General features: G+C 41.2%; 1 protein-coding gene across 2 annotated transcripts in view; it reads left to right on the forward strand.

Moving 5' to 3' along the window:
- Positions 1-26,667, forward strand: part of UST (uronyl 2-sulfotransferase) — a 303,266-nt gene that overhangs the window by 150,510 nt on the left and 126,089 nt on the right. Inside the window, exon 3 of one of the 2 annotated variants that reach the window (XM_042940047.1) lies at positions 22,554-22,709. The exons of the other annotated variant lie outside the window; for it this stretch is intronic. Within the exon in view, the coding sequence (XP_042795981.1) occupies positions 22,554-22,709 (156 nt within the window). The remainder of the gene's footprint in view (positions 1-22,553; positions 22,710-26,667) is intronic. 2 annotated transcript variants of the gene reach the window in all.

Consider the following 26,667-nt stretch of genomic DNA (forward strand, 5'->3'; position numbering starts at 1 on the left):
CTTGTTTTCTTTGAGAGTGTGCTTGGAAAAGAAACATTTTTATCCTGTCCTACGTAAGTTATAAAACCTAATAGTTTTTTTCCCCCCAACCTTTCTTTCTACTTTCAACTATTAGTCATTTGATTTAATAAAGCACCTAATGACTCTCCCATTCTTTAGTGGTTCTTCATCACCCGGCACCTGAATTTGTCTGCAGAGTGCTTTTTAAAAATTGGCCTGCACAGTGCTTTGGATATAAATTTTATAGGGCCATCTTCTTCAAATTCTTCTTTGTCAAGCAAAATACTCTCTTTTTTATTATTCTTACTTGCTTTTAAATGATGATTAAAGTATCACAGGAAATGTGTGTGATTGAGTTCATATTTCCTACCCATATTTTATGATTAGGCTCAGACAGATGGCTCCTGCCTTATCTAACAGAGTACCAGAAATACATCAATAGACTCTTTATGGCGTGCATTTCAGCCTCTAACTCCGGGCACCGTGTTAGATCCTAAGCCTTGTACTTTTTTTCTTTTTTTTTTTTTCTTATTAATTTAAAAATACGTGGTCTTATTTTTAATTTCTGCTCCTTTGCTACAGGGAATATATCTTTTTGAGCTAGCTTGTATCCTTTCTGGAATAAAGCAGGATCTGTGTAAATAAACATCATTAATAAACATGAATAGAGGAAACTATGGTATTCATCTACATTTATCCAACTTTGGGTTCATTTTGATTCACAGCATTATTTTTACATGGACATTACTACAGCCTGTGATCCCTCCAAAATGCTAGAATCTCTCCTAGAGAAGTGAACTTGAGCCCCCTTACTAACCCCTACATAGGGGCACCTGGGTGGTTCAGTTGGTTAAGTGTCAGACTCTCTATTTTGGCTCAGGTCATGATCTCATGTTTTGCGGGTTCGAGCCCCACGTCAGCGCAGAGCCTGCTTGGGATTCTCTCTTCCTCTCTCTCTCTGCCCCTCCCCTGCTTACGTGCACTCGCTCATTCTTTCTCTCTCTCTCTCAAAATAAATAAATAAATAAATAATATATTACATATATAGTATATATTTATATATATTTATTTATACATATATATTTATACAGATATGAATATTGTATATATTTATACCTACATTCATATATATATATATATATATATATATATATATATATATATATACACACCCTACATAGAAATGTTTCCCCCAAGCCAGTCAGGATGTATCTTTTTCCTCCCCAAACCCTTACCACCAGAGGTTGCCCCAACCTCTGGGCCTGTCCACCTCCTCAGGGCAGTTGGGCATCTTCCAACATGGCTGCCCTTTGCAAGGGTCTGGCCAGCTCGTCCCTGCAGTAGATCTGCCTCAGATCTGCTCCAGCCCAGCAAAGTGAAATGTCAGAGTTTCTTTGGAGCCAGGAGATCCCTTTTCCCTCTCCACAGTGTTCTTTGGTGTAGGAGTGGTGTGTGTGTGTACGTGTGCGTGTGCACGTGTGTGTGCTGGTGTGTAAGGATACTTCTTGTGGTGAGGGCTGCAGATAAGTAACAATGAATACCTGCTCTGTTACCATGGTGAGTTCACAGTCTAATAGGAAAAGTTCATGTAAGGTTTTTCTAAGTAATGAGATAATCAGGCTAATAATAATCTCCCACAAGTATCATGGTGGTTATGGCCAAATGTGGAACCTGTGCATTTCCAAAATAGTTTGTCTTCCAAAGGCAGTTATTCAGTACAATTTTTTTTTCCTTAGGGTTTTTCTTCTAAATATCTATAGCCATTATTTTTTAAACATATTTCAGATTTTATTGCTCTGGTGTCAGTTCAGCCTCTTGGACTTTCTAGAGTGTTCCTAGGTGATTTCTGACCCCTGTTATCTATGAAAATGGCTTAGATCGGCTTAAGGCCTAGAGTCAGACGGACGGAAGTTTAAGGTCCAGCTATATATTCACGAGTAATGTGAATTTGATGAGTTTATTAACCTCTCCAGAGTTTCTTCACCCACAGTAGCCCCCCGCCCAGAGGGCTGGTGTAAGGAGTGAGTGAGGTCAGGCCCACGTGCCCACCCTGAGAACATCCATGGAGGCTTCCTTACACACTCCCAGCCTCCCAACACATCATCTTGGAGTCTCCTCAGAAAGTTTTGTCTCCCACATTTAAGAGAGAAGACCATCAGTACTGGAATATGTGGTAGACTTTGTTTATTTTTAGGGATTTTATGCTATGAATCGATCTTTAGAGGAAGCACTGGCACTGCGTGTGAGCCTCTGATTCCTAACTGCCACTGTGTTAGGTTTTTCAGCCCTTAGCTCCGGCTTTCTCCCCTCCAGTCTGTCCTCCACACTCTCGAATGTGGTCTCTCGAGGCCCAGGTGTGCTCCCAGCATCCCCTGCTTCAAACCCTCCTGACATCCCTCAGGATGAAGACCCAGGATGAAGGACCCGGGTGTCTTCCCTGCCCCAGCCCCCCCTCTCCCCACCCCGGGGAGGTTTTGCTGTCTGTTTGCTTACCATGATTTCTTGCTTGCTCTCTTAAAAGCAAAACTAAGAATCTGTAAGGGGTGGCGATTGGAGACTTGTCCGGGGTATTTTTATCACATCTCCCTTTGTACCTCGGCTGTATTCCTATCGGGTATATCAGATGGACAGACAGCAGCCGCGTGTTCCCACGCCAGGCGGGTGTTACAGGCCACTTTGGAAGCTTTCCTCATTAGGCATTGCTGGCACCTGAAATAGATGGCTTGAGAGTTAATTAGATGCAGTTACTTGCAAAAGGCTCAGAGGCATTTTCTTGGTCGTACACAAGACGAGTCTATTAATTATTTCTAACAAGGAAGGTTTACATAACATCCGTTAATGGCCAGTTGCTGGTGGCAGCCAGGCAGAATGAGCGGCCCCAGGCTGAGCATCTTCCGCTACCCTGAGAGGAAAAAGATCTCCAGAGACAGAGCTCATGCCTCTGGGGGCCTGCGGTCTCCTGGGGAAGATAAAATACAAGCAGATTAAGGAGTGGAAAATAACTTAGTGCCTAGCTCCGTCCTAGTGATTGTCAGTCCAACGGGTGGACAGGAAAATCCCCCAAAGCTGGAAAAGATGGAAGTGTTTGGGTTCAGCATAGATAACAGCTGGCTTTTCCTTGCAACGTGATAGCTGTACAGTAGGACAGGCAGTGTTTTGTAGGACTATAGTGAAAAAGTTTTCAACCTCTACAGTGCGTCCAGGCTGGGACCTCACCCATAAAATTTCTCCCTCTCCAGGGGCCCTCGGTGCCTGGCATTCTGCCACGAGCAAGGTGCTGTGTTAGAGGGAAGCATTGTTCTCTCCTGAGTCCTCCTTTGGAACACACACCTCCCTGGGAGGAAGGACCCCGCTGAGCCTTTGGCATCCCGGGGTGGCCTGCTGGATCAGAAGCTTCCAGACCAGGAGGGACCTAGAGCATCTGTGTGGGTGGTACAAGCACAGAAGGGGACAGAGGACCTTGGGCAAGCAGCCCAGTCGTGGAGTGCCACCCCCTGGTCTGGAGCCTGTCTCTCTGGAGCCCTATCTCCCTCTATGTCCCCACCCCCACCCAAGCCCCACTCTTCTGCTCGGGGCCCCGGCCACTCGGGGTTAGTTATGTTTCTTCTGTTTCTCAGTGCTGCACCCGTTGACAGTCACTCCCCACCTCCTTCCTGTCCCCCTGCCTCAGGCAGCTGCTAATCTGCTCTATAGTTTTGCCCGTTCTGGACATTTCACGTTGATGGAATCATACAGTGTGTTGCCCTTTGTATCGGTCCTCTTTTACTTAGCGTGTGTTTTTGAGATTCGTTCATGTTGTGGCATATGTCAATACTTCACTCGCTTATATAGCAGAGTACTATTTGACTGTGTACGGATATGCCACAGTTTGTATATTCCATCATCATTTAATGGACATTTGGGTTGTTTTCCATTGTTGGCTATCACAAATATTGCTGCTCTACATGAATAATGAATAATTCACGTATAAGATTTTTTGGACCATGTCTTGGGTATGTATACCTAGGAGTCAAACTTCAGGGCCGTATAGTAACTATGTTTAACTTGTTTTGAGGAACTGCCAAACTATTTTCCAAAGTGGCTGCACCGTTTTATATGAAACCAACAACGCATGAAGGTTCCAGTTTCCTCACATCCTTGCCAACACTTGCGACTGTCCGTCTTATGAATTATAGCCACCCTAGTGTGTGTGAAGTGCTATCTCATTGTGGTTATACAACATTTTCTAAACCAGTATTGAAAGCGTTGGTAGGTTCTATATTTCAGGGATCTAGGCAAAACCCTAGTGCCCATTCCTAACTGTTGCTAATTACACTCCTAAAAATGATAGTCTTTGGGCCAGTTAGAAATAGGTCTCCTCCCAAACCCCCCACGAACACAGCCTCATAAGGACACGGCTTGGTGAGAAGGTGGTACCTCTGTGCAAAGAACTGGGCACTCTTTCCACTTCTGTGGGCTGGACACCGCCTCTCACCCAGACTCCTGGCTTAGCCAGTAGGGTGTGGGCTAGATTTCAGCCATTCATACCTATTTTGTGGGCATCTTTGTCCAGGACACAATCTACACAACATGTGGTCTGCTGTTGGCTCCTTTAAAGCCAAGAGACCTGGCTTCTAGCCTCAGCGGGGCTTTAGGGCTGTGACTTTGGACAAGTAAATTAATGTCCCTGTTCCTCAGTTTCCTTGCCGGTAGACAAGAGTAATAAAAACAGAACCTTCTGATGGTATCATGATGATGAAAGTGAACTTGATAAAGCAATTGGTCCAGGGCCTGACAGATCAAAGCATTTAGTAAACAGTAGTTAATTTTATGTCTTGTCCTGAAGAACTCAGCACAGATGTTATTTCCTCTAGAAGACCGGTCAACACTCTTGGCCTGTTGGCTTCATGTTACATCTCCCACAAGCCGAGAATAGTTTTTATGTTTTTTAAAGTCTGTGAAGCAACAAATATATGACATAGAAAATATGCCCTCTGTGGCCTAGAATATTTCCTATCTGGCACTTGACAGTAAAACTTTACCACCCCTGCTGTCGAACCCTTCTGTGGCAGCCCCTCCCTCCCTCACCCTGCCCGCCCTGCTCCAGGGCAAGGTGCTCCCATGCAGGGCTCTTCACCTTGGACCTGTCTGTCACTGCCCTTTGACACAGAATCCCTACAAGGCTATCAGCACTTCATCCCTGAGTCCCTTGGCACATAGTAGGAAACTAATATTAATTTAGGGAAAGGAAAGGGAAAGGAGGAGGGGGACAGTGTTTTGCCAACGGCACAATTTTGCCTACATCCTGAACTTCCCCTTGACAATCATGCAGGGGTAGACTTCTAGATACACCTTTCTCAGTCGTTCACAACTCCCTTCCAGAAAGCTTGGCCTGTGGATATCAGCTTCATCAGGGAGCCCCCTGCCACTCCCAGCTGGGCTGCCTGGGTTCAGGATTTACACCCTCGTGGATGGGGGCTGGACTGCAAGAAGGTGTAATGAGTGTGTCTTGAGTCTTAGAGACGCAGGCGGGACTCTACCTGCTTGAGCCTATTACTCTGGGACACTTCAAATGAATTTCTTAGGTCTCTACTTATTTTTCTAATATTCATGCTTATGTTGAATTTCTTGTGTAGAAACAGATGCTCTGTGTTTACCTAGAGCTTTCACTGCAATTGTGTGGAATTAGCCATGCAAACACTGTTGACGTGATATGTCTTCATTTTTTGGTTTCTTACATGCTAAAACAAAAATGTATTTCAATGAACTTGTGTGCATGAGAGAGAAAGGGAAAGATTGATTTGTGCCTCGACTCCTTGTCCCCTTGAGGAAGGCCAGTGAGTCTGCAGGTGAAAAGACATAAGAAATAAGCAGGATAGCACCTGCCTGAGCCAGTAGGTGCCCGAGGTGCTTTCAGGATCAGACCTGAGCAGTTTCCAACTCTTGTGCAAAAACCTGCACAGACTTTTTCAACAGATAAGGAAACATCTTTAAAAAGGAAAATGACAAATGCAAATGAAGGATTTGCAATTCACAGTGATTTGTTAACTTTCTACTAAAAAAAAAAAAAAAAGGAAGGGAAGGGAAGAGAAGGGAATGGAAGGGAACAGAGCAGAATGGAACATTGCAGTTTATAACAGGTTTTCTCCAAGGCTTCCAACATGTAGGTTGTTTGCAAGCATATTGACCAGCGGAAAGACTAGGGAAAGATTTCCAAGTCACGATTCTAAACAATTTATGTCAAAGCTTCCCAAGTATTACTTCTCTGAAGCTTCAAAGGAATTGTTTATAAATTCTTGAAAAAGAAAATTGCATTTCCACCCTTGGATGCAAGTGACCGTCTGGATGAGATCACTCCCCGTGACGGATTAGAGAACATAGTTTGGCCTTAAGAATGACTCACAGAATTAGGTCAGGAGTTGTTTATTGACCACATCATCTTCCAGGTGCAAAGTATGCAAAATACAGACCTTAACACTTTTACACTGAAGCTGGGGCTGGGTGCATAGGGGCTGAGGAACGCTGCAGCCATATTTTGGAGCAAATTAGAACGTTTTGTGTTTTTTAAAGTCAACCTGACACCTCTCCTGGAGGGAGTCTTTGCCATCACCGAGCAGATTAAAACCACTACAGTGAGCTACATTTGACAGGCTGCCCGTGCAGATGGTGTTTATAACGCACCTCCTTACCCAGCTACCTTTGACTTCCGACCATAAATGTTTTATAAACTACCCCAGAGAAGAGAGTACCTTGTCAAATGAAAGAATTTTAAAGCACTTGAAGAAAGAAAGCGCAAAGCTTTCCCGTGACGTATTTTGATCATAGATAACAGAATTTTTAAGCTAATGGCGCTGCTTCGGCAGTGTTGGTGCATAGTGGGACCTAAAGGAATGATTGGAGACTGGAGCTCTCTTAGCCATGAGCGCTCTTGGTTTCCCCAGAGGCTAATAATACCTGTGGCCATTAAAAAAAAATTAATATAATTATCGCAAAATTAAAAGGGGAAGCGGCTGCATCATTTGCAAATGTGTTCTCTGGAAGGCAACACAAAACCTAACTAAACAGTGGCCTAAACAGGTGATGAGGCTTATTTATTGCATGGAAGAAGCAGTCCAGGTCTGGTACAATGGCATTATTGTGGCCCAGAAGAGTTAGAAAAAGCCTTCGTGGAAGAAGTTGACTTTAACATAGGCTCATTCACCCGTTTCTCAAAATGTTTGTCAGGTCTTTATGTTGTAAGTGATAAAAGCCCAACTGCTTAAACAAACACAGAAGTGTGTGTGTCTTTGTGTGTGTGTGTGTATGTGTGTGTGTACATGCACACAGGTGGAGCTATCTTTGGGGAAGGGATCATATATTCACCCACATAACTAAAGCCTCTCAATCAGGTATGGCTGGATCCAGGGACTCAATCTGTACCATCAGCTCTGGTCTATTCTTACCTCCCAGTTCTTGGGCATCCTAACTCTTAGGTAGGCCCATTTGGTGGTTAAATGGCTACCTGCACACCCAGGCAAGCATCTCACTCACTAATTGTAGTAGAAAAAAAGGACTTGACCTTCAGCAGGCCTAAAAATTCCTGAGATGGAGTCTCATTGGACACCTAGGGTCAGATGCCCACCTGTTAACCAGTTATCATGTCCAGTGGATGGAATGTGTTGGTTGACCATGCCCAGGTCAAACATCCTCCCATGAGGCAAGGTTGAGGGCAGCCCTCCAAAATCTCATGGGCAGAGCAGGCAAGGGGGTGATTCTCTAAAAGAAAATGGAGATACTATTACCAGAGGAAGGAGGGAAAATTACAAGTCTTGTTAATTATAATAACTGCTCTAAACTGAGTCAAGCTTGCAGCTGGTCTCTCATGAGATTGTGCATATGCCATAGGCGAAAAGAAAAACAACAACTTTGAGCTTATATTTTAACAGGCAACAAAATAATAATACCTTTTATTTGTTGGTAGATTTAATACTTTGCTCATTCTTCAAACAATTTGGGACCATTGATAGAAAATATAAAATAAAATGATAAAATGTAAATGAAAACATATCAGAACCATGGAAAATATAAATTGGAATTGAAACTGTGATATACAGAGACCCTAAAGTCCAAAAAATTGCTGTACTTGAAAAGACTTTACTCTGAATTTCCTGGTAGCCAAAAAAAAAAAAAAAAAAAAAAAAAATGGGGCGATAAATGGCTACAGTTCTTATTTTCCATGAAGCAGAAATATACTAGTTTTCCAGGTAGTGTAGTGGATTAAAGAGCATGAGTTTGGGCTTGAATGCCAGCTCTGCAATTGACCTTGGACCAATTACTTAATTCATCTAATTCTCAGCTTTTCATCTTTTATACGGGAGTACTTGTATTCACAGCGTTGGGTTGATTTACAAACTGAGATAATTACATGTAAGGTACCAACAAATAAGAGCCCTGTGATGAGGAAAAAAAAAAAAACAGGAAGTTAGGAGAGAGAGTGGTTAATTACTTCCCTATCACAAACACAGAAGTGGATTGTGTGATGCTCTATCTTATAGTGTCCCTTGATGACCACCAAGGACATGAAAATGTCACTCGGTCAAGACAGCTCTTGATGGGGCCAAGAAATTATGCTCTAATGTACAGCCTTGTGATCGCCCAGCGTGGTCCAAGACAAAATCCAGAGTTTACAGAGAAATGGATGGATTCTCTGTTCTTCAGTCAATCAAAAAGCCAGCCTTTTTTTTTTTTTTTAATTTTTTTTTTCAACGTTTTTTATTTATTTTTGGGACAGAGAGAGACAGAACATGAACGGGGGAGGGGCAGAGAGAGAGGGAGACACAGAATCGGAAACAGGCTCCAGGCTCCGAGCCATCAGCCCAGAGCCTGACGCGGGGCTCGAACTCACGGACCGCGAGATCGTGACCTGGCTGAAGTCGGACGCTTAACTGACTGCGCCACCCAGGCGCCTCCAAAAAGCCAGCCTTTTGATAGATCTGAGTGGCTCTCTGTTCAAGGAGATAGTCCCTGGTGGGAGCCTGGAGTGGAGTATTGGTGGATGATGAGCCCCTGCACTTTAGTGGCATAGCTTGGTCATCCAGCGTAACTGACGCTCCGGCCGGGACAATGGTCGCCTTTTGGCAAGGACTGGATCTTACCCCAGCGCTCTTGGATGGCTCCAGTCCAAGAATCAGCACTAAACACTTAAAACCTGTGGTCCTTTCTCTCATTTCAGACTTCAGCTTTCTTCATTTTACCACATTTTTCTAGCTTACCATGAACTCTGCTAACAAGGATTTTCTTATGGCTTATTCGGGTCCAACTCCTTGACAACTACGGGGAAAATCAGAAGTTTGACATCCAGTGGGGGCTCTCTAACTATATAAAGACATGTGTTGCTCTGAAAATTGTCTTCCTTTCCCCCTCTTTCTGTTACTATTTCCATTTATTATAGTGAAATCCTGATGGCAAATATTCATGTCAGTTTTTTAAAAAGTATTTTTGCAATAATGGTTCTTTCATTTAGCAGTGTTTGATAGTCTGAATGTGATCATAGTTCCCTATAGGAAATGGGAAATACTTCATCTTGGTGGGAATTTATGAAAAAACCTGTTTACCCAGCACCAAGTAACGAATGAAAACAAATAAAAACCAGCCTACATACTCCTCTCCATGCTGGTGGATTGGGTCTACATTACATGACACACTTATTCAAAATTAATCCATTTAGGAAAAAAGATGTACTTGTGAAAAGCCTCCAACATGTAGGCAGTATGACATTTCTTCATCTGAGAGCAATTTAAATGTCTTATTATCATCTCTAGCTAAAAATACCTTATGAATTCTAGATTCTTTTGTGGAGTTAATCTTACAGCTCAAGTTCACCTTGTTGCGAATTCTTCATCTCATGTCAGTGTGGGGGGGGGGGCAGGGGTGGGTGGTGGTGGTGGTGATGTTGTCTTATGTAGAAGGGGAATGTATGTCATCTGTCCCCTTCTCCAGCTATCAGCAAATCCATGCCGAGGGGATGGAGACACTGTGGGGACACAGCCAGCAAGTAGAACCTTGTTGTTTAGCAAGTTTTCTGTGTCTTCCTTTCTTACTGTGTCTTCTGTAGTTGAGGAATGGGGTTTTCAAGAATGGATTTTTGAAGGATCAAGAACAATAGGTCCTTTTGCTATAGCAGAGCCTGTTACTTGCAAACCCCACATTCATTTCCCCACCGTCTCCTCCTCTTTAGCAGAAATCTGACTTTGCTTATATTTTACCCTATGGGAAAGGTAATCCCATCCTCAGCTCAAAGGTAACTAAGTAATTCTAGGCAATAATTACTGTCTCATTTTGTTTGCTAATGGTTAGTGGAGAGCGGGCTGCTGGCTTGGACCTCGCCAAGGAAACGGGCGGGGAAATTTTCTCATGACCTTTAGGTAAGATTTTCAGACCTTAAAGGAAACATCCAGGAAAGATAGTCTTTTCTTCCCCTGGACTTTGTTATTCCGCATGTAATGGCTGGAATTGCAGCAGCCATCATGAAACATGAGGAACACTAGTCTGGGAACAATATTGACTTACTATGGTGGCAGAGCAGGATGGAACAAAAATAAGGAAAGAATCCTAAAAACCTCTATACCTAATAACTTCTATTTTGAAAGAGGATATATTTTCTTTATTTATTTGTAGGAGAATATGTTTTCCTTATTGTTTGAATTAGGTTGGGTTTTCTGTTACCTGAAACAAAAGCAACTTCACTGACGTATGGAGATATTACATAAACGATCATGGAAATTCTTTTTTTTTTATGTTTATTTATTTTGAGAGAGACAGAGCATGAGTGGGGGAAGAGACAGAGAGGGAGGGAGAGAGAGAATCCCAAGCAGGCTTCCTGCTGTCAGCTCAGAGCCCGACACGAGGCTCAATCTCACAAACCATGAGATCATGGCCTGAGCCAAAACAAGAGTTGGACGCTTAACTGACTGAGCCACCCAAGCACCCCATAATCATGGGAATTCTGTAGTCATGGCTAAGCCAGTTGTTCTTAGAGTGCAGGTCCTCCGTTTTCCTGTCCTGTCTCTCGACACCTGGTGGGCATGAGGCAACACTAGCCCAGAAAGTTGATGAACTTAGCATGGTGTATTTTCCTTGCATATCACATGTGCAACATACGCAAACGCGCGCGCGCACACACACACACACACACACACACACACACACACAGAAGAATATGAAAAATGCCAAGAAGCCAACTCTACATAGCCAAGTCAAGCATGGAGGGCTAGAAAGTTCCTTATTAATTCAAACCAACAAGAATCAGGTAGCTGTACTTTGGCAAAGGGAGAATGACTAAATTGAGGCTACACAGTTTCTAGAGGTATCAAGGCCCAGCTCCAATGTCACATTCTCTGTGAAAGTTCCCTTGAGCCTGTTAGGCCAAGTTCATCACCCCTTGTTCCTCTTCTCCTACTGCTATATTCATATCTCTAGTGAGCCACTTCCACAGGGTATCAGAACAAGCAGGCCAGTGTTTGGTTCCCTTGCTAGATTGTGAGTTCCCATGGAGCAGGGTGTTTGTCATAGCCTTTGTTGTATTTATTCATTTAATAGCTATTTGTTGAGTAGCTACTATGTGCCAGGCGTTGAGCTGGGGACTGAAGATGTAGAATAAGGAAAAGCAGATATACCCCTACCGTCATGGAATTTAGAGTCTACTCGGAGACAAACAATCTAATTATCGCAATAATCGATTCATTTCTTGCTCCTGACCAAATGGCAGGCGCTCAGTAAGAGCCCAGTAATTATCAGTTGAATAATTAGTCACAGAGTTTTCAATATTCCACAGGGTCTCTTATGCTCCTGAAGGCTAGTCTCAGTTCATATTGTAGGGGAAAGTCTCCCAGAGGCAAGCAGGATCCGGACTCAGTGTGCAGGCTCTTTTCAAGCCTCTGCTTGCGTTGTGCTTCCTACTGTCCCATTGATCAAAGCAGATTGTGTGGCCAGGCTCAAGGCCCATGTGGAAAGAGGTTACACTTTTGCATGAATATAGAAAAGGGGGATTAATTTGAGGCCATTACTGTACCAATCTGCTACACTATTTTAAGTTGTGGGTTGTGGTATGAAAATCTTAAACGCAGCCAAGGAATTTAAACAATGGTTATTTGAATCCAAGAAGAAGTTTCTTGCTACAAATTCACACTCAAACTGAAATTTGCTTCAGGCATTTTAAGTGGAAAATAATGCTGTGGTTCACAGCGGACAGTGAATCTAAGCCTTTGGTCTTAAACTTTTACACAGTGCTTTGATGAGAGAGGGGGGGATTGACAACCAAGTGTGGCTCTTCCCCCAGCATTTGTACTATGTACAGTGAGGACAGTCTTCTCTTGTGATGTTCGTAATAAGAATAATTGACTCTTCTCCCCCTCCCACCTCCCCACATCCAGAGGAGACCTTTCTAAATTGAATGGTTGGCCCATGCCACCAATACTTGCTATAAATTTTGAAACTTGCAATCAATAACCAACACCTCTTCTCTTTTGCATTATAACAAATTAGTTTTTAGGTTGGGCTCAGAGCATAAATTCTTTAAAAAAATAGGATAAAAAGAACACATAAATAAATAAGGCCTAACTTTAAAGCAGACTCTTAACCCTTAAACGTCTGTATAAACTAAAATGTCTATGTGTATTTTATTTGGAGACGGATGTGATGAAAACAAAACGTGTTCTAGATCTGAATGGAGAGTTAAAAACTAACTATGTGGGTCTGGTGGAAAGATTATCTACCCAAAAGCATCTACATAATTCCATATCCTGGTCCAAAAGTTAATATAAAAGTCAATTGGTTAATACTAAAAATGGAACAGCTCTAGAGCTAGAACTAATTTGAGGACCGAATCATCCTGTGTTCTTGTTGATAAATCTGCGACTCTTTCTGAGTTTTGTGTAATAAGGAACTTGTAAATCACAGAATACATGGCATATGATAAAATTCTGGAAATGGCTGAAATTGGCTCAGACTTACTACAACCACGTTACTTATAGTGTCTTTGAACTCAACAAAACATACAAGGCACATACACACACGTACACAGGAAGATGAGGGTTAAATAGGAGTGCCAAACCCATTTGGGTTTCTCCATTTGATTTTGATTATAAAAGCCATCCAGAGGGTTTAAATAAGGGCTCTTAGGAGAATGGGCAGAGGCTCCTAGCACAAGTTCAGTAGGGCTACTATGTATATGTAGAAGCAAGACTAAGTCCCATGTTAACACTTTGAGATACTTCTTCAGGATGGGTTAGCCTCTAACACTTACACGTCCTCCACATTCTGCTCACAATTCATATACATGGCATGTGGACGTCATTTCTCTTCTCTGTCAAACCTCTGAGTATTCCATGGACTCCATTTTCTATGGACCAAACTGAGGTTTGAACTTTAGAAACTAACCTACTGGAGTAACGAGATACCCAGATTATGGGCTTCTTCTTGCCTGTGATTTGTATACTGACCAGACAAAGAAGCATAAAGAATGTTGCAGAATTAAAAGTGAATCTGCCTTTCCTTAATATGGTGGGTTTTTTTTTTTTTTTAACATTTGTCAATTCAAAATTTGAAAGTATTCATCTTCTTGTCCGTGGCATTGATAGCATTCACTCAAGGTCACCTGGAATTTGAGTTTTTAATCAAACTAGAAATCATTTTTGTTCTGAAGCATACTTTAAAGTTCCAACTATGATGACTTAATCATCACATCCAAAAATTGCTTCTGGCTCCTTGTGAAAATTGCTTCTTTGTATGAGGATTCTGTTATAATGTAAAGGGTATTACATTCCTGGAAATAACATAATGATGTATATAATGGAGATAAGGACATTAGATAGACCAGAATGGAATGAATATTTAAAAGTGCAAGATGCCATTCAGATGACCCCCTGAACATCTGTAACTGTTGTGCAATCCTGCCTTACAATCATGAGATGTGAATAGGGAGGAGCCTTGAAGTCATTGGATTCAATATCCCCAATTATATTTGTGGAAACTTTGGCCCAGAGAAGTTGTTCAAAGTCACTTATTCAAGGTCCTTCAACTAGTTTGGCCAAGGAGAAAGCCAAAGTTTTATGACTTTCAATACAGGGAACTTTCTCCACATCACCAAACTTTTTCTTATGTAATATAGCACAAGAGTGTTGGAAAATATGAGTGTTAAGAAAAATTGATAGATTTACCTTATAGTTTTAGCAGACAAGAAAACCAGAAGAGCATCCTTAATAATGACAAATATGACAGCATTGGTTCTAAAACAACATTGAATAGTATTTTTATCCTACCAGTCTATCTATTTAATAGACAGATATTTTTTAAGTATCCACTATGCACATAAAATACCCAATCTATTACACAAATAAAACAGATGGGCTTGTAATGGATTTGTAGCTTTTGTCTTTCTGTAGATAGCATTCAACATGAAACTGTTTCAGGTAGGAACAGGGATAAAGGAGAAAGCATAAGGTTCAGATTTGGCAAGGCTTCTGGGAAAAGATAGGTTATGAATAATTAGAAGACACAGGGATGATATTTGAGAGTTGTGAATAGAAAGAACTCTCTATTCAAGAGGTCTGGCAATGAGGGAAAATAGAGTTCTTAAATGGGTCCTATGTGTTTCCTTCTCTAGAGTGGAGGAAATTAGCCCAAGGGTCTGGGGAGTTGGTGGTGATTACCAAATGGACGTGCGTTTGTCAGAGGACCTACAATGGCTTGATGTCAGTGACAATGCCTCCTGAGTTCTGGAAAGCCCAGCAGGAAGCCTGAAGCCCTGTGTTGTGCAGGCTGTGGTGTTGGTGACGGTCTTAAAATAAGCAGAGAGCTGGAAGTGATTAAAACTGTGGAAAGGAAGAGAAACATAAGAAGAACATAAGAGAAGATTTATTACGTGAGCAGCCCAAACAAGAGTGGGACAGGGACAGAAATGACAAAGGTTCCAAGAGAGACTTCTGCACACCCTGGAGGTGGAACCCATGTTATCAGCACAAAATATTGGAACGGGTTTTTTGTATGTTTCTTTTATGAATATATTTAACAAGGAAACATATTAAAATCCAGTGTTAATTTTTAAGGTTTTCCAGATATATTGCTTATATCTATAAGCAATCTAGATTAAAGTGAAGAATTTCATAGTTTAAGAAGAGAGGATCATTTATTGGCTTTTTACCCAGTTTTCCACTTTTATGGATGAGGAAGGTGTGATAAGGGTGGCTCCTAGCACCACCGTGTCCTAGGAAACTTTAAAATGAGGACTTGCCAAATGGATGTGTACTGCTGCTCAATGTCTTGGGGCACCTGGGTGGTGCAGTCGGTTAAGTGTCTGACTCTTGATTTCGGCTGAGGTCATGATCTCATGGTCATGAGGTCGAGCCCGGCATTGGACTCTGTGCTGAGTGTGGCGTCTGCTTGTGGTTCTCTCTCTCCCTCTGCCCCTCCCCCTGCTTGCATGCTCTCTCTTTCTCTCTCTCTCTCTGTCTTAAAACAAAACAAAGTCATGTGGACAGAGACATCGAGAAGCAGAAGTGTACCTGAGTTCAGGTCTCACAAAGACCTGGCTGTGACTGTCCCCGCATGGGTCTGAGTAACCATGGGACAGAGGGGATGTAAAATACAAGGGGCAGTTTTGTTGCTCAAAGAGAGCAATTTCATCTTCAGCATAATATGAGTACTGAGTCGGGTCTAATGCTTTGATGATGTTTAGTGTAAATTTCAGTTAATGCACACATTCAGTTAACCAGGTCACTAGTTGTAACCATTCTGGGTAAGTAGGTGTTAACGTAGTGTGAACATGTTTATCAGGCTAATCATGACTTTTAACTATGGGTTGCAGGCCGTGGACACTCCAGGGAGACCCAAGGAAGAGGAAACGGGGTTCTCACCTTGTCCCCTCCAGCGTTTACACAGACAACCCTCTCCCCCACCTTAGCTCCTTAGTGATGGCAGAGACACCCCCACCCCCACCCCCACCCCCACCCCCACCCCAGGGGCATTTTAGAGCTAGATTCCTGACCCTCTTCCTAGACTTTCTGTTTAAGTTAGTCTTTTTTTTTTTTTTTTTTTTTTTTTAACATTTATTTATTTTTGAGAGACAGAGGAGTGGGAGAGGGGCAGAGAGAGAGGGAGACACAGAATCCAAAGCAGGCTCCATCCAGGCTCTGAGCTGTCAGCACAGAGCCCGACACGGGGCCCAAACCCATGAACCATGAGATCATGACCTAAGCCGAAGTCAGATGCTTAACCAACTGAGCCACCCAGATGCCCCTCAGCTAGTCTTAGAATGGGGCCCAGAAGTCTGTCGTTTTAAAGTCCCACAGGTAATTCAAATATACAGCCATTTGGGAACCACAGCTTGTAACATACCATATTAAATGCCATTTTGCAAAGACTTAAAAGCAGAATTGATGTAAATTCTTCTAACGAGACCAGTCCCCAAGGAGTCCTGTAATCATACGCTATGGAAGTCTTGGTCCAGACCAAGCATGCTTTTCACCTAGAAAGTCTTCTTTGTCCCCCTTACCAATGCAAACCAGGGACAAGCGATTGAAATTGTACACGTCATCTGGTGGTAGTTACTGTTGTGCTCAGGATTTTGGAAAGACTTCTGTTTATTTGGCATGTTCCACACAAGCCTGTCAGCCCCTGGGGATTTGTGGCATTTGCAGAACTTACAAGCAGGCAACATAAAAATATATAATTCATAGAGTGAACTATTTTGGAGCTCCCTTCACTTTTACAAATTGGCCATAAAATAGAAACCACAGACATAACATTCGTATAACCATAGTTGCCAAGAATGAAGAATCGTTTGGGGAGTGGGGGAGGATGAGGACTTTTAGTGTGTACTTCTTTATAGGGCATCCAAAGAAAGAGTAAGTGTTAGAAATTTGTTTGCGAAAGATAATGGTAATATTACAGTTGGGATATAGTTTTCTGCCTGATCCTTGGCAAGTATCTGTTGAAAAAAAATGGGGATGTTGGAGTTGACCTTAAGAGGCCTTTAAAAATCATTCAGCTTGTCTTTGAGGGGCATCTGCTTGTCTTGATAGGCATTTCAGGTGTATTTAGGATTTCACGTGTGTTTTACTATGACTTACTGCTTCCTGTTTTTCCCTTTCCTGGTGGAAGTGCTCCACAATATGCAAGGCTCTGTGATTGCCTACAGTAGACTAAGGGGAGGAGTGAAGGGAACACCACATTCTTCTACTCTCCTTCACCCATTAGCCGCTTTGACATTCTGGGATTACGTTCACGTCTAAAACATGTCCTCTGGAAGCAAAAGGAGAGGCTGTGTGACTCCTGTCAGTTCCACCTGTGCATTCCAGTGACTTGGGTAATGGATGCGTAATGGCCGATGACACTGGATGACGTGGTAGACTGTTGAAAAATAGCATTGAATGGAGTTGGACGCATTCAAGATATAAAAGAGGAGATGGTCAGTCTCACAGAAGTCACACTAAAAATTATTTCACCATTTGATGTTATATATTAGAGTGTCGTCTTGGGGTCCAGAGAGCTGTGAGCTGGGCTTTAGTTGTTATGTGCCACTCTTTGACCTTGAAAATGCCAAACGATCTCTCTGAGCCTCGGTTTGTTCATCTAAAAATAGTCACGGTATCTCCCTCACAGGGTACTCCAGAGGATGAAAAGATGACATAAGAGAAAGCCCTCGCCAAGCCAAACACATTGGGCTGAGTGTGACAATGACAAAGAGTAGGAGTGCTGGGGTGGGGAGGGGATTGGAGCGGGTGGGTTATTCTAAATTGCTCTAGACCTCAAACTCTGTTCCTCTGTGAATCCGTGATCTATAGAGAAGAGAGGGGCACACTGGGAGTCCCTTAGGGGCAATTAATGATGCTTAAATTATTTGATAATTTAACCTTCTAGAGAGATGTGCAACTAGAGTAAAGACAATTACACTCTCTGACTCAGTATTGTTAACAAGGATTAAAAGCCTTTACCTGGCACAAAGCCTAGCACAGGGTCAGGGTCAGCCTTTCATAAAAATCAGTTCCTTCCCCCCTACTTTTCCGGAATGAAGGCTTCAAATAAAAAAAAAAATGACAATGATTTTTAAAACAGACCTTCAGGAGCGGATCTATAGCTCTACGCAAGCGGGGATGAATCTACTTGTTGCCGTTCCGAATTTTAACACCTTATCCAACATCAGCACATTGATTTAGCCTGCTAAACTTGCCAATTTCCAGAGCATTACATAGGTTCTTTTAGAAAATGATTTAAAAGCCCCATCCTAACTTTGAGAAAGGTTTATGTTTGTGATGATGTATGTTGTATCTTTAACAATAACCAGACTGATTCCAGAAGCTTCATCTAAAAACACATTTTCTAGCTCAGTTTTTATACCCTGTAGCTATATATTGGTGTTTACAGAAATGGTATAATAGAGTCACAGTGGGGATGTTCAGCTCTCTTTTATTTTCAAATATTATTGTAGATACAGCTGCAGGAACAATGTGGGGAATTTTTGTTTTTATGGAAGTGTTCTTTTTTTTTTTTTTTAACCAAGTTCTGATTGACATGTAACATTATGTTAGTTTCAGATGTATGACATGATGATTTGATATTTGTATACATTGCAAAATGATCACCACAATAAGTGTAGTTAAATCTGTCACCATACATAAAGAATTTTTTTCTTGTCAGGACAAAAGTGTTCTTAAATAACAAATATTTATAACTGTTATGTGAGAGCCTCCCACAAGACTAATGATGGAATTGGAATGAAAAGTTTTTCAAAAGTCAACAAACAACTAGAAGGTTTATAATAATATCTTTAGTTATCAGCAAAAGGAAATAGATGGGAAGCCTGCCACGGTGTAATTACCCACAAAATTCAGGAGAAATTAAGTGTTTTCACCAAAGGTTTGTGCCTCTCGGTTCTTCATTTAAATCTTCTGAGATACACCTGTACTCTTGGAATAAAGTGCTTGGGTATGCGGTAACTCATCTTGGTCAGCAATTCAGACGGAACGAGCGCTCTCCGTTGCTGTTCTATACTGTGCTAGAGGACAAGGAAAGACACATTGATCGCAATTCTTAAGCCGTTTATTTTTTCAAAGAAATTAAAACTTGTCTTTATATCAGCAGCTCTGTCACAACTGCAGTCTAAACCCCAGCCTGGTGATTATGGAAAGTCCAGCTTGCAAACGCTATTGACATCCTGTTATATTTCAGCCTCCCTGGATCATAACCTCATGAGGAAGAACATATCTGATTTATCTGAGTATCTGAGCTTCCGCAGTTGTTGTCAGAAAGCGCTAATTTTGGGGTACTCACTGATAAAACCATAAGTACAATGACCTATTAGAATGATTATCCTTTTACCCTGATGCCTTTTATATTAGCATTTGGGTAGAAAGATCAGCTGTGTTTGAAGATTCTCCCGGTCTCACATTTTAGCAGAATCATTGTGTTAATCATTGTTAAATAGCATAATAAGCCCTCAGAGGATCTAATCAATCAATGTTTGTTGAAGCCCTATATTTATATACATGGCATGTTCTAGGCAATATGAGGACACACAATAGAAGATACTGACTGGTTCTAAAGAAACAAGGTGTTGCTCATTAAAAAAAAAAATTCTGGAAGAATTATATCAAAATGGTACATGATGGGTTGCTAAGTGAGTGATAGATATAATGTTTTACTCCAATGACAATTAGCCTTTAAGCTCCAAATTTATGAAATGCTCCTCTATATAAATGTAAATATAAATATAAAATATTTCATAAAAATAAGTAAGCCTGTAATTACAGAGGCAAAATTCATACTACATACAGTAGGCACGTTTGGGGTATATGTATATTTATATTATACTATATTCTTTAGCTTGTGGCCTTCTGTTATGGGTACGTGCTGAATGAAGGACTCTTGGTTAACATTTGTCAGTTCTTACTCAATGCTGAGCATTCAAAATGGAAATATTTTTATTGGGGATATAAATATTTAATCAGATGCTTTTCATAATGGCTTCTTAGTCTCTAAGAATCATTTAAACTGGGCAATTAGAAAAACAAAAGAGGGGCACCTAGGTGACTCAGTCAGTTAAGCATCCAACTCTTGATTTCGGCTCAGGTCCTGACCTCATGGTTCATGAGATCAAGCCCCACGGTGGCCTCTGCACTGACAGTGCGGAGCCTGCTTGGGGTTCCCTCTCTCTCCCTCCCTCTCACTGCCCCTCCCCTGCTTGTGCACATGCTCTCTCTCTCTCAAAATAAATAAACTTAAAAAAAAAAAAGAAAAAGAAAGAAAAGGCATCTATATTGGGAAACTATCTCTGTTTGCAGATGACATGATCTTGTATATAGAAATTCCTAAAGAATCCACCCATAAAAGCTATTAGAGCCAATAAATGCATGCAACAAGATTGCATAACACAAGATTGATGTACAAAAATAAACTGTTTTTCTATCAGTGAACAGTCAATCCAAAAATGAAATTAAGAGAATAATTCCATTCATAACAGCATCAAAAAGAATAAAAGGAGTATTAGGCTTGTACATTGGAAGCTACAAAACATCAGTGAAACAAATGAAATGAGAACTAAATAAGTGGAAAGATATCCCATGTTCATGGACTGGAAAACTATTATTAAGGTGGTAGTAGTCCCCAGAATGATCTACAGTTTCAACACAATCCCTATCAAAATTTCAACTGCCTTTTTTTTTGCAGAAATTGACAAACTGGTCCTAAAATTCATAAGAGATGCAAGGGACCCAGAATAGCCAAAACTATGTTGAAAAAAAACAAAGTTAGAGGGACTCCCCCTTTTCAATTTCAAATCTTACAACAAAGCAATAGTAATCGAGACTCTGCGGTATTGGCATAAGAATAAACACATAGATCAATGGGGTAGAATTGAGAGCTCAGAAATAAACTCATACATTTATGGTTAGTGGATTTTCAACAGGGTGCCAAACAATTAAATGGAGAAAGAAGCGTCTTCAATAAATGGTGCTGGGACAAATGGATATTCACATGCAAAAGAATGAAGTTAGATCACTAGCTCACATCACACACAAAATAAACTCAACATGAATTAAAGACCTAAATGTTTTAGGCCACTAAAAATATAAAATTCTTAGGAGAAAACATTCTTGGGTTAGGCAATGATTTCTTAGATATGATACCCAAAGCACAAGTCACTAAAGAAAAATTAGATACATTGAACTTCATCAAAATTAAAAACTTTTGTACTTCAAAGGACACGGTCAAGAAAATGAAAAGGAAACCCATAGAATGGGAGAAAATATTTGCAGATCATATATTTGCAAATCCAGAATAAACATAGAACTTTTGAAACTCAATAATAAAAAGACAAATAGCCCAGTTTTAAAATGGGCAAATGATTTAAACAGGTATTTCTCCAAAAAAAATATACAAATTTCCAATAAGCACGTGAAATATGGTCAACATCATTAGTCATCAGGGAAATTCAAATCAAAACAATGAGATACTACTTCACATCCATTAGGATGGCTATAAAAAAAAACAGGCAAAAACAAGTGTTGTCAAGGATGTGGAGAAATTGGAACTCTCGTGCATTGCTGGTGGAAATATAAAATGGTGCAGCTGTATTGAAAACAGTTTGGAAGTTCTTCAAAAAATTAAACAGAATTGCCATATGATCCAGCAGTTCCACTCCTAGGATATACTCAAGGTGAATCGAAAACATATGTTGACACAAAAACTTATACACACATGTTCATTGCAGCATTATTCATGGTAACCAAAAGGGGAAACAATCCAAATGTCCATCAACTGATGAATGTATAAACCTGATATGGTATATCCATACAATGTAATATTATTCAGCCATATACAGTACAGATTCATGCTACAGTATAGATGAATCTTGAGCACATTATGCTAACTTAAGCCAGACACAAAAGGTCACATATTTTATGATTCTATTTATAAGAGATGTCCAGAATACTATAGGCAAAATCATGGAGTCAGAAAGCAGATAAATGGTTTCACGGGACCAAAGTAGTGAGGGAAATGAAAAGTGACTGTTAATGGGTAGGGAGTTTCTTTCAGGGATGATGAAAATGTTCTGGAATTAGGTAGTGGTGATGGTTGCTCAACTGTATGAGTACATTAAAACCACTAAATGGTCCACCGTGGAAGGGTGAGTTTTTATTGATATCTCGATTTTTTTATTGCTATCTCAATATTTTTCCTTGAGCACTCTACAAACGAAGTTCTAATAAAGCATAATATAACTTGCAAAAGCATACTGTCATCACAGCACATATTTATATATTTTGTTCCTAAGAAGAAACAAAAGAAGCTTCATAATTAGGCTTAGGATTGGCGTAAAAGCTTACCAGTTGTAAGTGTCGGTGCAGAAAGGTAATGAGTCCGCCATCTGTCCCAAGTCGTACTATGAGGACAACCATGAGTCCAGTGCTCCTGTTCTCTCTTTGACTTGACATGGACCCTTCTCGCTTAGATTGATCAGACATTTGTTGTCCTGAAACTGAGGGAAGAATCCCAAGTATTTTCACCCGAGGTCTCATATTTGCTCTCTCGTTCTTTCCCAGGTGCTACCTTTCCCGAGCCAGGTCGTGTACAACAGGGTAGGCAAGTGTGGGAGTCGTACTGTGGTCTTGCTTCTGAGAATCTTGTCAGAGAAGCACGGATTCAATTTGGTCACGTCAGACATTCACAACAAAACCAGGCTTACTAAAAATGAACAAGTAAGTTGTCGCTGCCCGTGGTTAAACTGTGCTTTGTGTCAATTCATTTGTGTAATGAGTGGGTGCCTTACAAGACATCCTTCAAACACCTAACAAATGAATAACAGAGTTGCAATGTCACACTGTATTTTTGGCCGAGTGTTGAAGGAAATGTAAGTTAAAGTCTGAACGCAGTCTTTAGACAGGAAGTTCCCCTGAAGGGATACTTTTATTAAGATGGGTGAAGGACAGTGTACACTCATCATTGTCTATTTAGCTAAAATTAGCCATGCGTAATTCTCAAATGGTTACACCACTGAGCTATAAATAATGCCGACATCCTGACAACAAAAGTAGGAAAACTATTTTCATTATTTCTTCTTTTCCATTTTTTCACACTTAGGGTTATACTACAGAGAAAGCTCTCTTTGGTCCAGGAATCTGATTGGTTGATGGGGGCAGGAACTTCTTGCTATGGGTGAGCTCAGGGGGTCTTGAGTTTCCAAAGCAGCATTTGGCATATTCAGTGGAAGCCAAAGAATTACCCCATTTCCCAGGAAGAGTTCTGTCTGGTTTCTTTGTTTATTTGTTTGTTGAGAGAGAGAGCGCGTGAGCTAGGGGCAGGGAGAGAGAATCCCACAGGTGGCAGAGAGGAAGAAAGAGGGAGAGAAGGAAGCGGGATTCACCCGAAGCAGGGTTTGTGTTCACCCGAAGTGGGGCTCCAACTCATCTGATGTGGGGCTCCAACTCACGAACCTTGAGATCATGACCTGAGCCAAAGTCAGATGCTTAACTGACTGAGCCGCCCAGGCGCCCCAAGAATTCTGTCATAACGTAGCCCAATGATGTGAGTGGGCATGCTGGCAGTAGATTAGGGGTGCTGTAGTCTGCCAGGAAGCTATGAAGACAGATTTTACTCCGTAAGTTTATAGAAAAGCAGGGTCCACAGTCTCCACTGAGGTGCTTTGCTCACGTACAGAAGTTAGGCGCAGTGCTGGCACAATCATTTTACAGGATCAGATGTGTTTGCCTAGTCTCACGAAGTTGCTTCTGTCCCCTTAGATACTTAGGATGTATGAGTAGCCACCAGCATAGGTCAGGCTTCCTCAGACAACAGAACCAAAAGGATGGAGATATCTATACTGATAGATAGATAGATAGATAGATAGATAGATTATTATGAGGAATTGGCTAATCCAATAACAGAGCCCAAGAAGTCCCACAATCTGCCATCTGCAAGCTGGAAACCCAGGGAAGCCATTGGTCTAATTCAGTCTTACTCCAAACGTGAAGGCTTGAGAACCAGGGGAGTCAATGATGTACTCCCAGTACAAGGGCAGGAGAAGATAAGACGTGATACCCAAGCTTAATCAGTGAGGCAGGAAAAACAGGGAGAACTCCTTCCTCTACATATTTTGCTGTTCAGGACTTCAAGGGATTGGATGGTGCTCACCCACGCTGGGGAGGGTGATCTACTGTATCGCTTGGCGATCTATTTTACTGAGTCCACGGATTCAGATGCTAATCTCATCCGGAAACGGCCTCGCAGACACACCTAGAAATATTATTTAATATGGGTACCCCTTGCCATATGGGTACCCCTCAAGCGGACGCACGATATTACCCATCACGCCACCCAGTGAGTATGGAAATATTTGGGGAATAAACATGGCACATGGTTTACTATCAGATTGAAACCATAATTATGAACATTTTTACCCATGGCTACTTTTTTTCTGGCATAATCCTCACCTTTGAGGCATTCAAAACCTCACAAACAGAAGGGATCTCATTATTCATTTATGATAGCCTGTCATTCTTTTTTATCTTGGGGGCTAGTACGACTCTTTTAAGACAGCAACATAGCCAGTAGTCCTTGCTGTAAAGCTAGTATGTTCAGTGTCTTCCAGTGTAGAGATCAAAAAGCCCATGCCTTTGAAAACTTCCATGAAAGGCTGAGTATCAAGTTTGAATAGTCATTCCCAATTAGCAAAAAATATTTTGAGATCGGCCCTTATAGGTTGTGCGGTAGGCTTGCAATAGAAAAATTACACTTGGTGACATTTAAGGACATCACATTTTATGAATAACCTTAGTAGGGGTAGGTTCTCTTTAATTTCCTTGCCTGATCAAAAAACTGTTATTATCAGGCTAGTTATGCCCTTTTCACTGCCTGAAAGAGAGTGACTATAAATAATAGCCTATGTTATTGCAGTTTTATTACAATTATTAAATTTGTCTTTCCTTGGAGCCCTAGGTCTTTGGGTCTGCGTATGGATTACTTTAAAATATTCCTATGCATGGAAAGGGGAAACCGCTCAGTTCTCAGATGCCTCATCAAACTCTGTAGCTTAACTTTAGTTCCCACTGCTAAAAGGGTACAAATAACCCAGAAAGAACAGGACAAAGGGAACTGAAGTATTAGACACTGGGACGTTCAGGAAGGCCCTAGAAGAGAAAGGACAATAGATATAAATATACTGGGGCTTTGCACAGATAAACCTACTTTGTTTCCTACGAGAAGCAAACATGAGAAAGTGAAATACAGTTGTAACTGTCATGGGAAGCATTTTAGACATAAAGACAACAGTAATTTACTAATGCTATGTACATTGTTACATCTAGAAAGGGTTAAAGACAAAGTCATCCTCTTCTTCTAAAAGAGAGGTTAGCTCTCATCTGTTTGGAATGATTGGCTTGTCTGGAAGCCAGGGAACAGACTAGACAATCTTTTAAGGTTCTTTCCAGCCCTGTGATTCTGTGATATATTTATACAACTTCTAGCAGAATCTGTGTATGGTGTAGTTGAAACATTTCTGATTCCTGTGGTCAGTGTGACCTAGAATATATTTCATTACTTAGTTATTCCAGATTCCTATTAAGTTATAAGGCACGTCCTAAAAACTTAAGGGACTGATAAGGTTGAAAAAAACCCAAACGATTTCGATGTGAAAGCAAATGTAAGAGTGACAGCTGTCTCTCTGCCACTAGCTGACTGGCTGTGACATGCAGAGGGAACCGAGAAGTGACAAGAACCCGGTGTGAGGAAGTCCAAGAGTGTTTAAAGGAACTGTTTTCCTCGTTATATGCACCCCTTTGGCTAAAGTTGCAAAGTGCACAAAACAAGAGGAGGAAAAGAAACATTATTTTAACCTAATATATTGAAGCAACGATTTGTGGTCAGAATAGCTCCTCTGCTTGGTAATTTATTAAAGGAAAAAGGAAGAAGTGATTTAGTAGGTGAGTGAAAACTTTACAGTCAGTGGTTCCCAACCTTCAGCAGGCGAGCTCCGAAAATGTGTTCCCATGGAAACATTGTTCTCCATAGTTCATAACAATTCCACTTCAGGTGCGGTAGGAGTTAAACAGAATCTTGTGGGCTGGCCAGGCCTCTCTCCACCATGTAGAACAGTTCTTTTATGAGAAAATGTGTTCCGAGTTCCCAACTACTGACTTACAAATGAACTTTGGAATCGTGTCCACTATAAGACTGGAATTATCTATACCAGTCCATTCATACACAAAGGCACTTGTCTGGGCCAGAGTCAAATCTATGTATACATTTCTCCCCAGAAGATAGCTGTCATTATACACACACACACACACACACACACACACACACACACACACACACGTAGTACTAAGTTTAACAAAGTCTATTTAATGGAATAAGACGTTGAAGGGATTATTAAAAAGGAAAGGGAGCATGAAGACACCAACTGTTACAATGCCAATTAAAAGCCCATTATATCTGCCCTTATGGAAATAGAAATACCATTGAAGTTTATATTTTTAAAACTACCTCAACAGAAGAGCATAGGCAGATGCTACTGCCCAGATGCTGGGCCTTTTCGGGGCATATGACACAAGCTCATGGTGACATCATTGCATTTATACTCTGAAACCAGATTTTGGATTCTTGGGCTGGTGTAGATAAAATCTTGGAGCATGCAGATTTTGAAAGGGAACTATTTTGCGG

The sequence above is a fragment of the Panthera leo genome, chromosome B2 (genome assembly GCF_018350215.1).
Source record: "Panthera leo isolate Ple1 chromosome B2, P.leo_Ple1_pat1.1, whole genome shotgun sequence".
In the NCBI taxonomy this organism is placed as follows: domain Eukaryota; kingdom Metazoa; phylum Chordata; class Mammalia; order Carnivora; family Felidae; genus Panthera; species Panthera leo.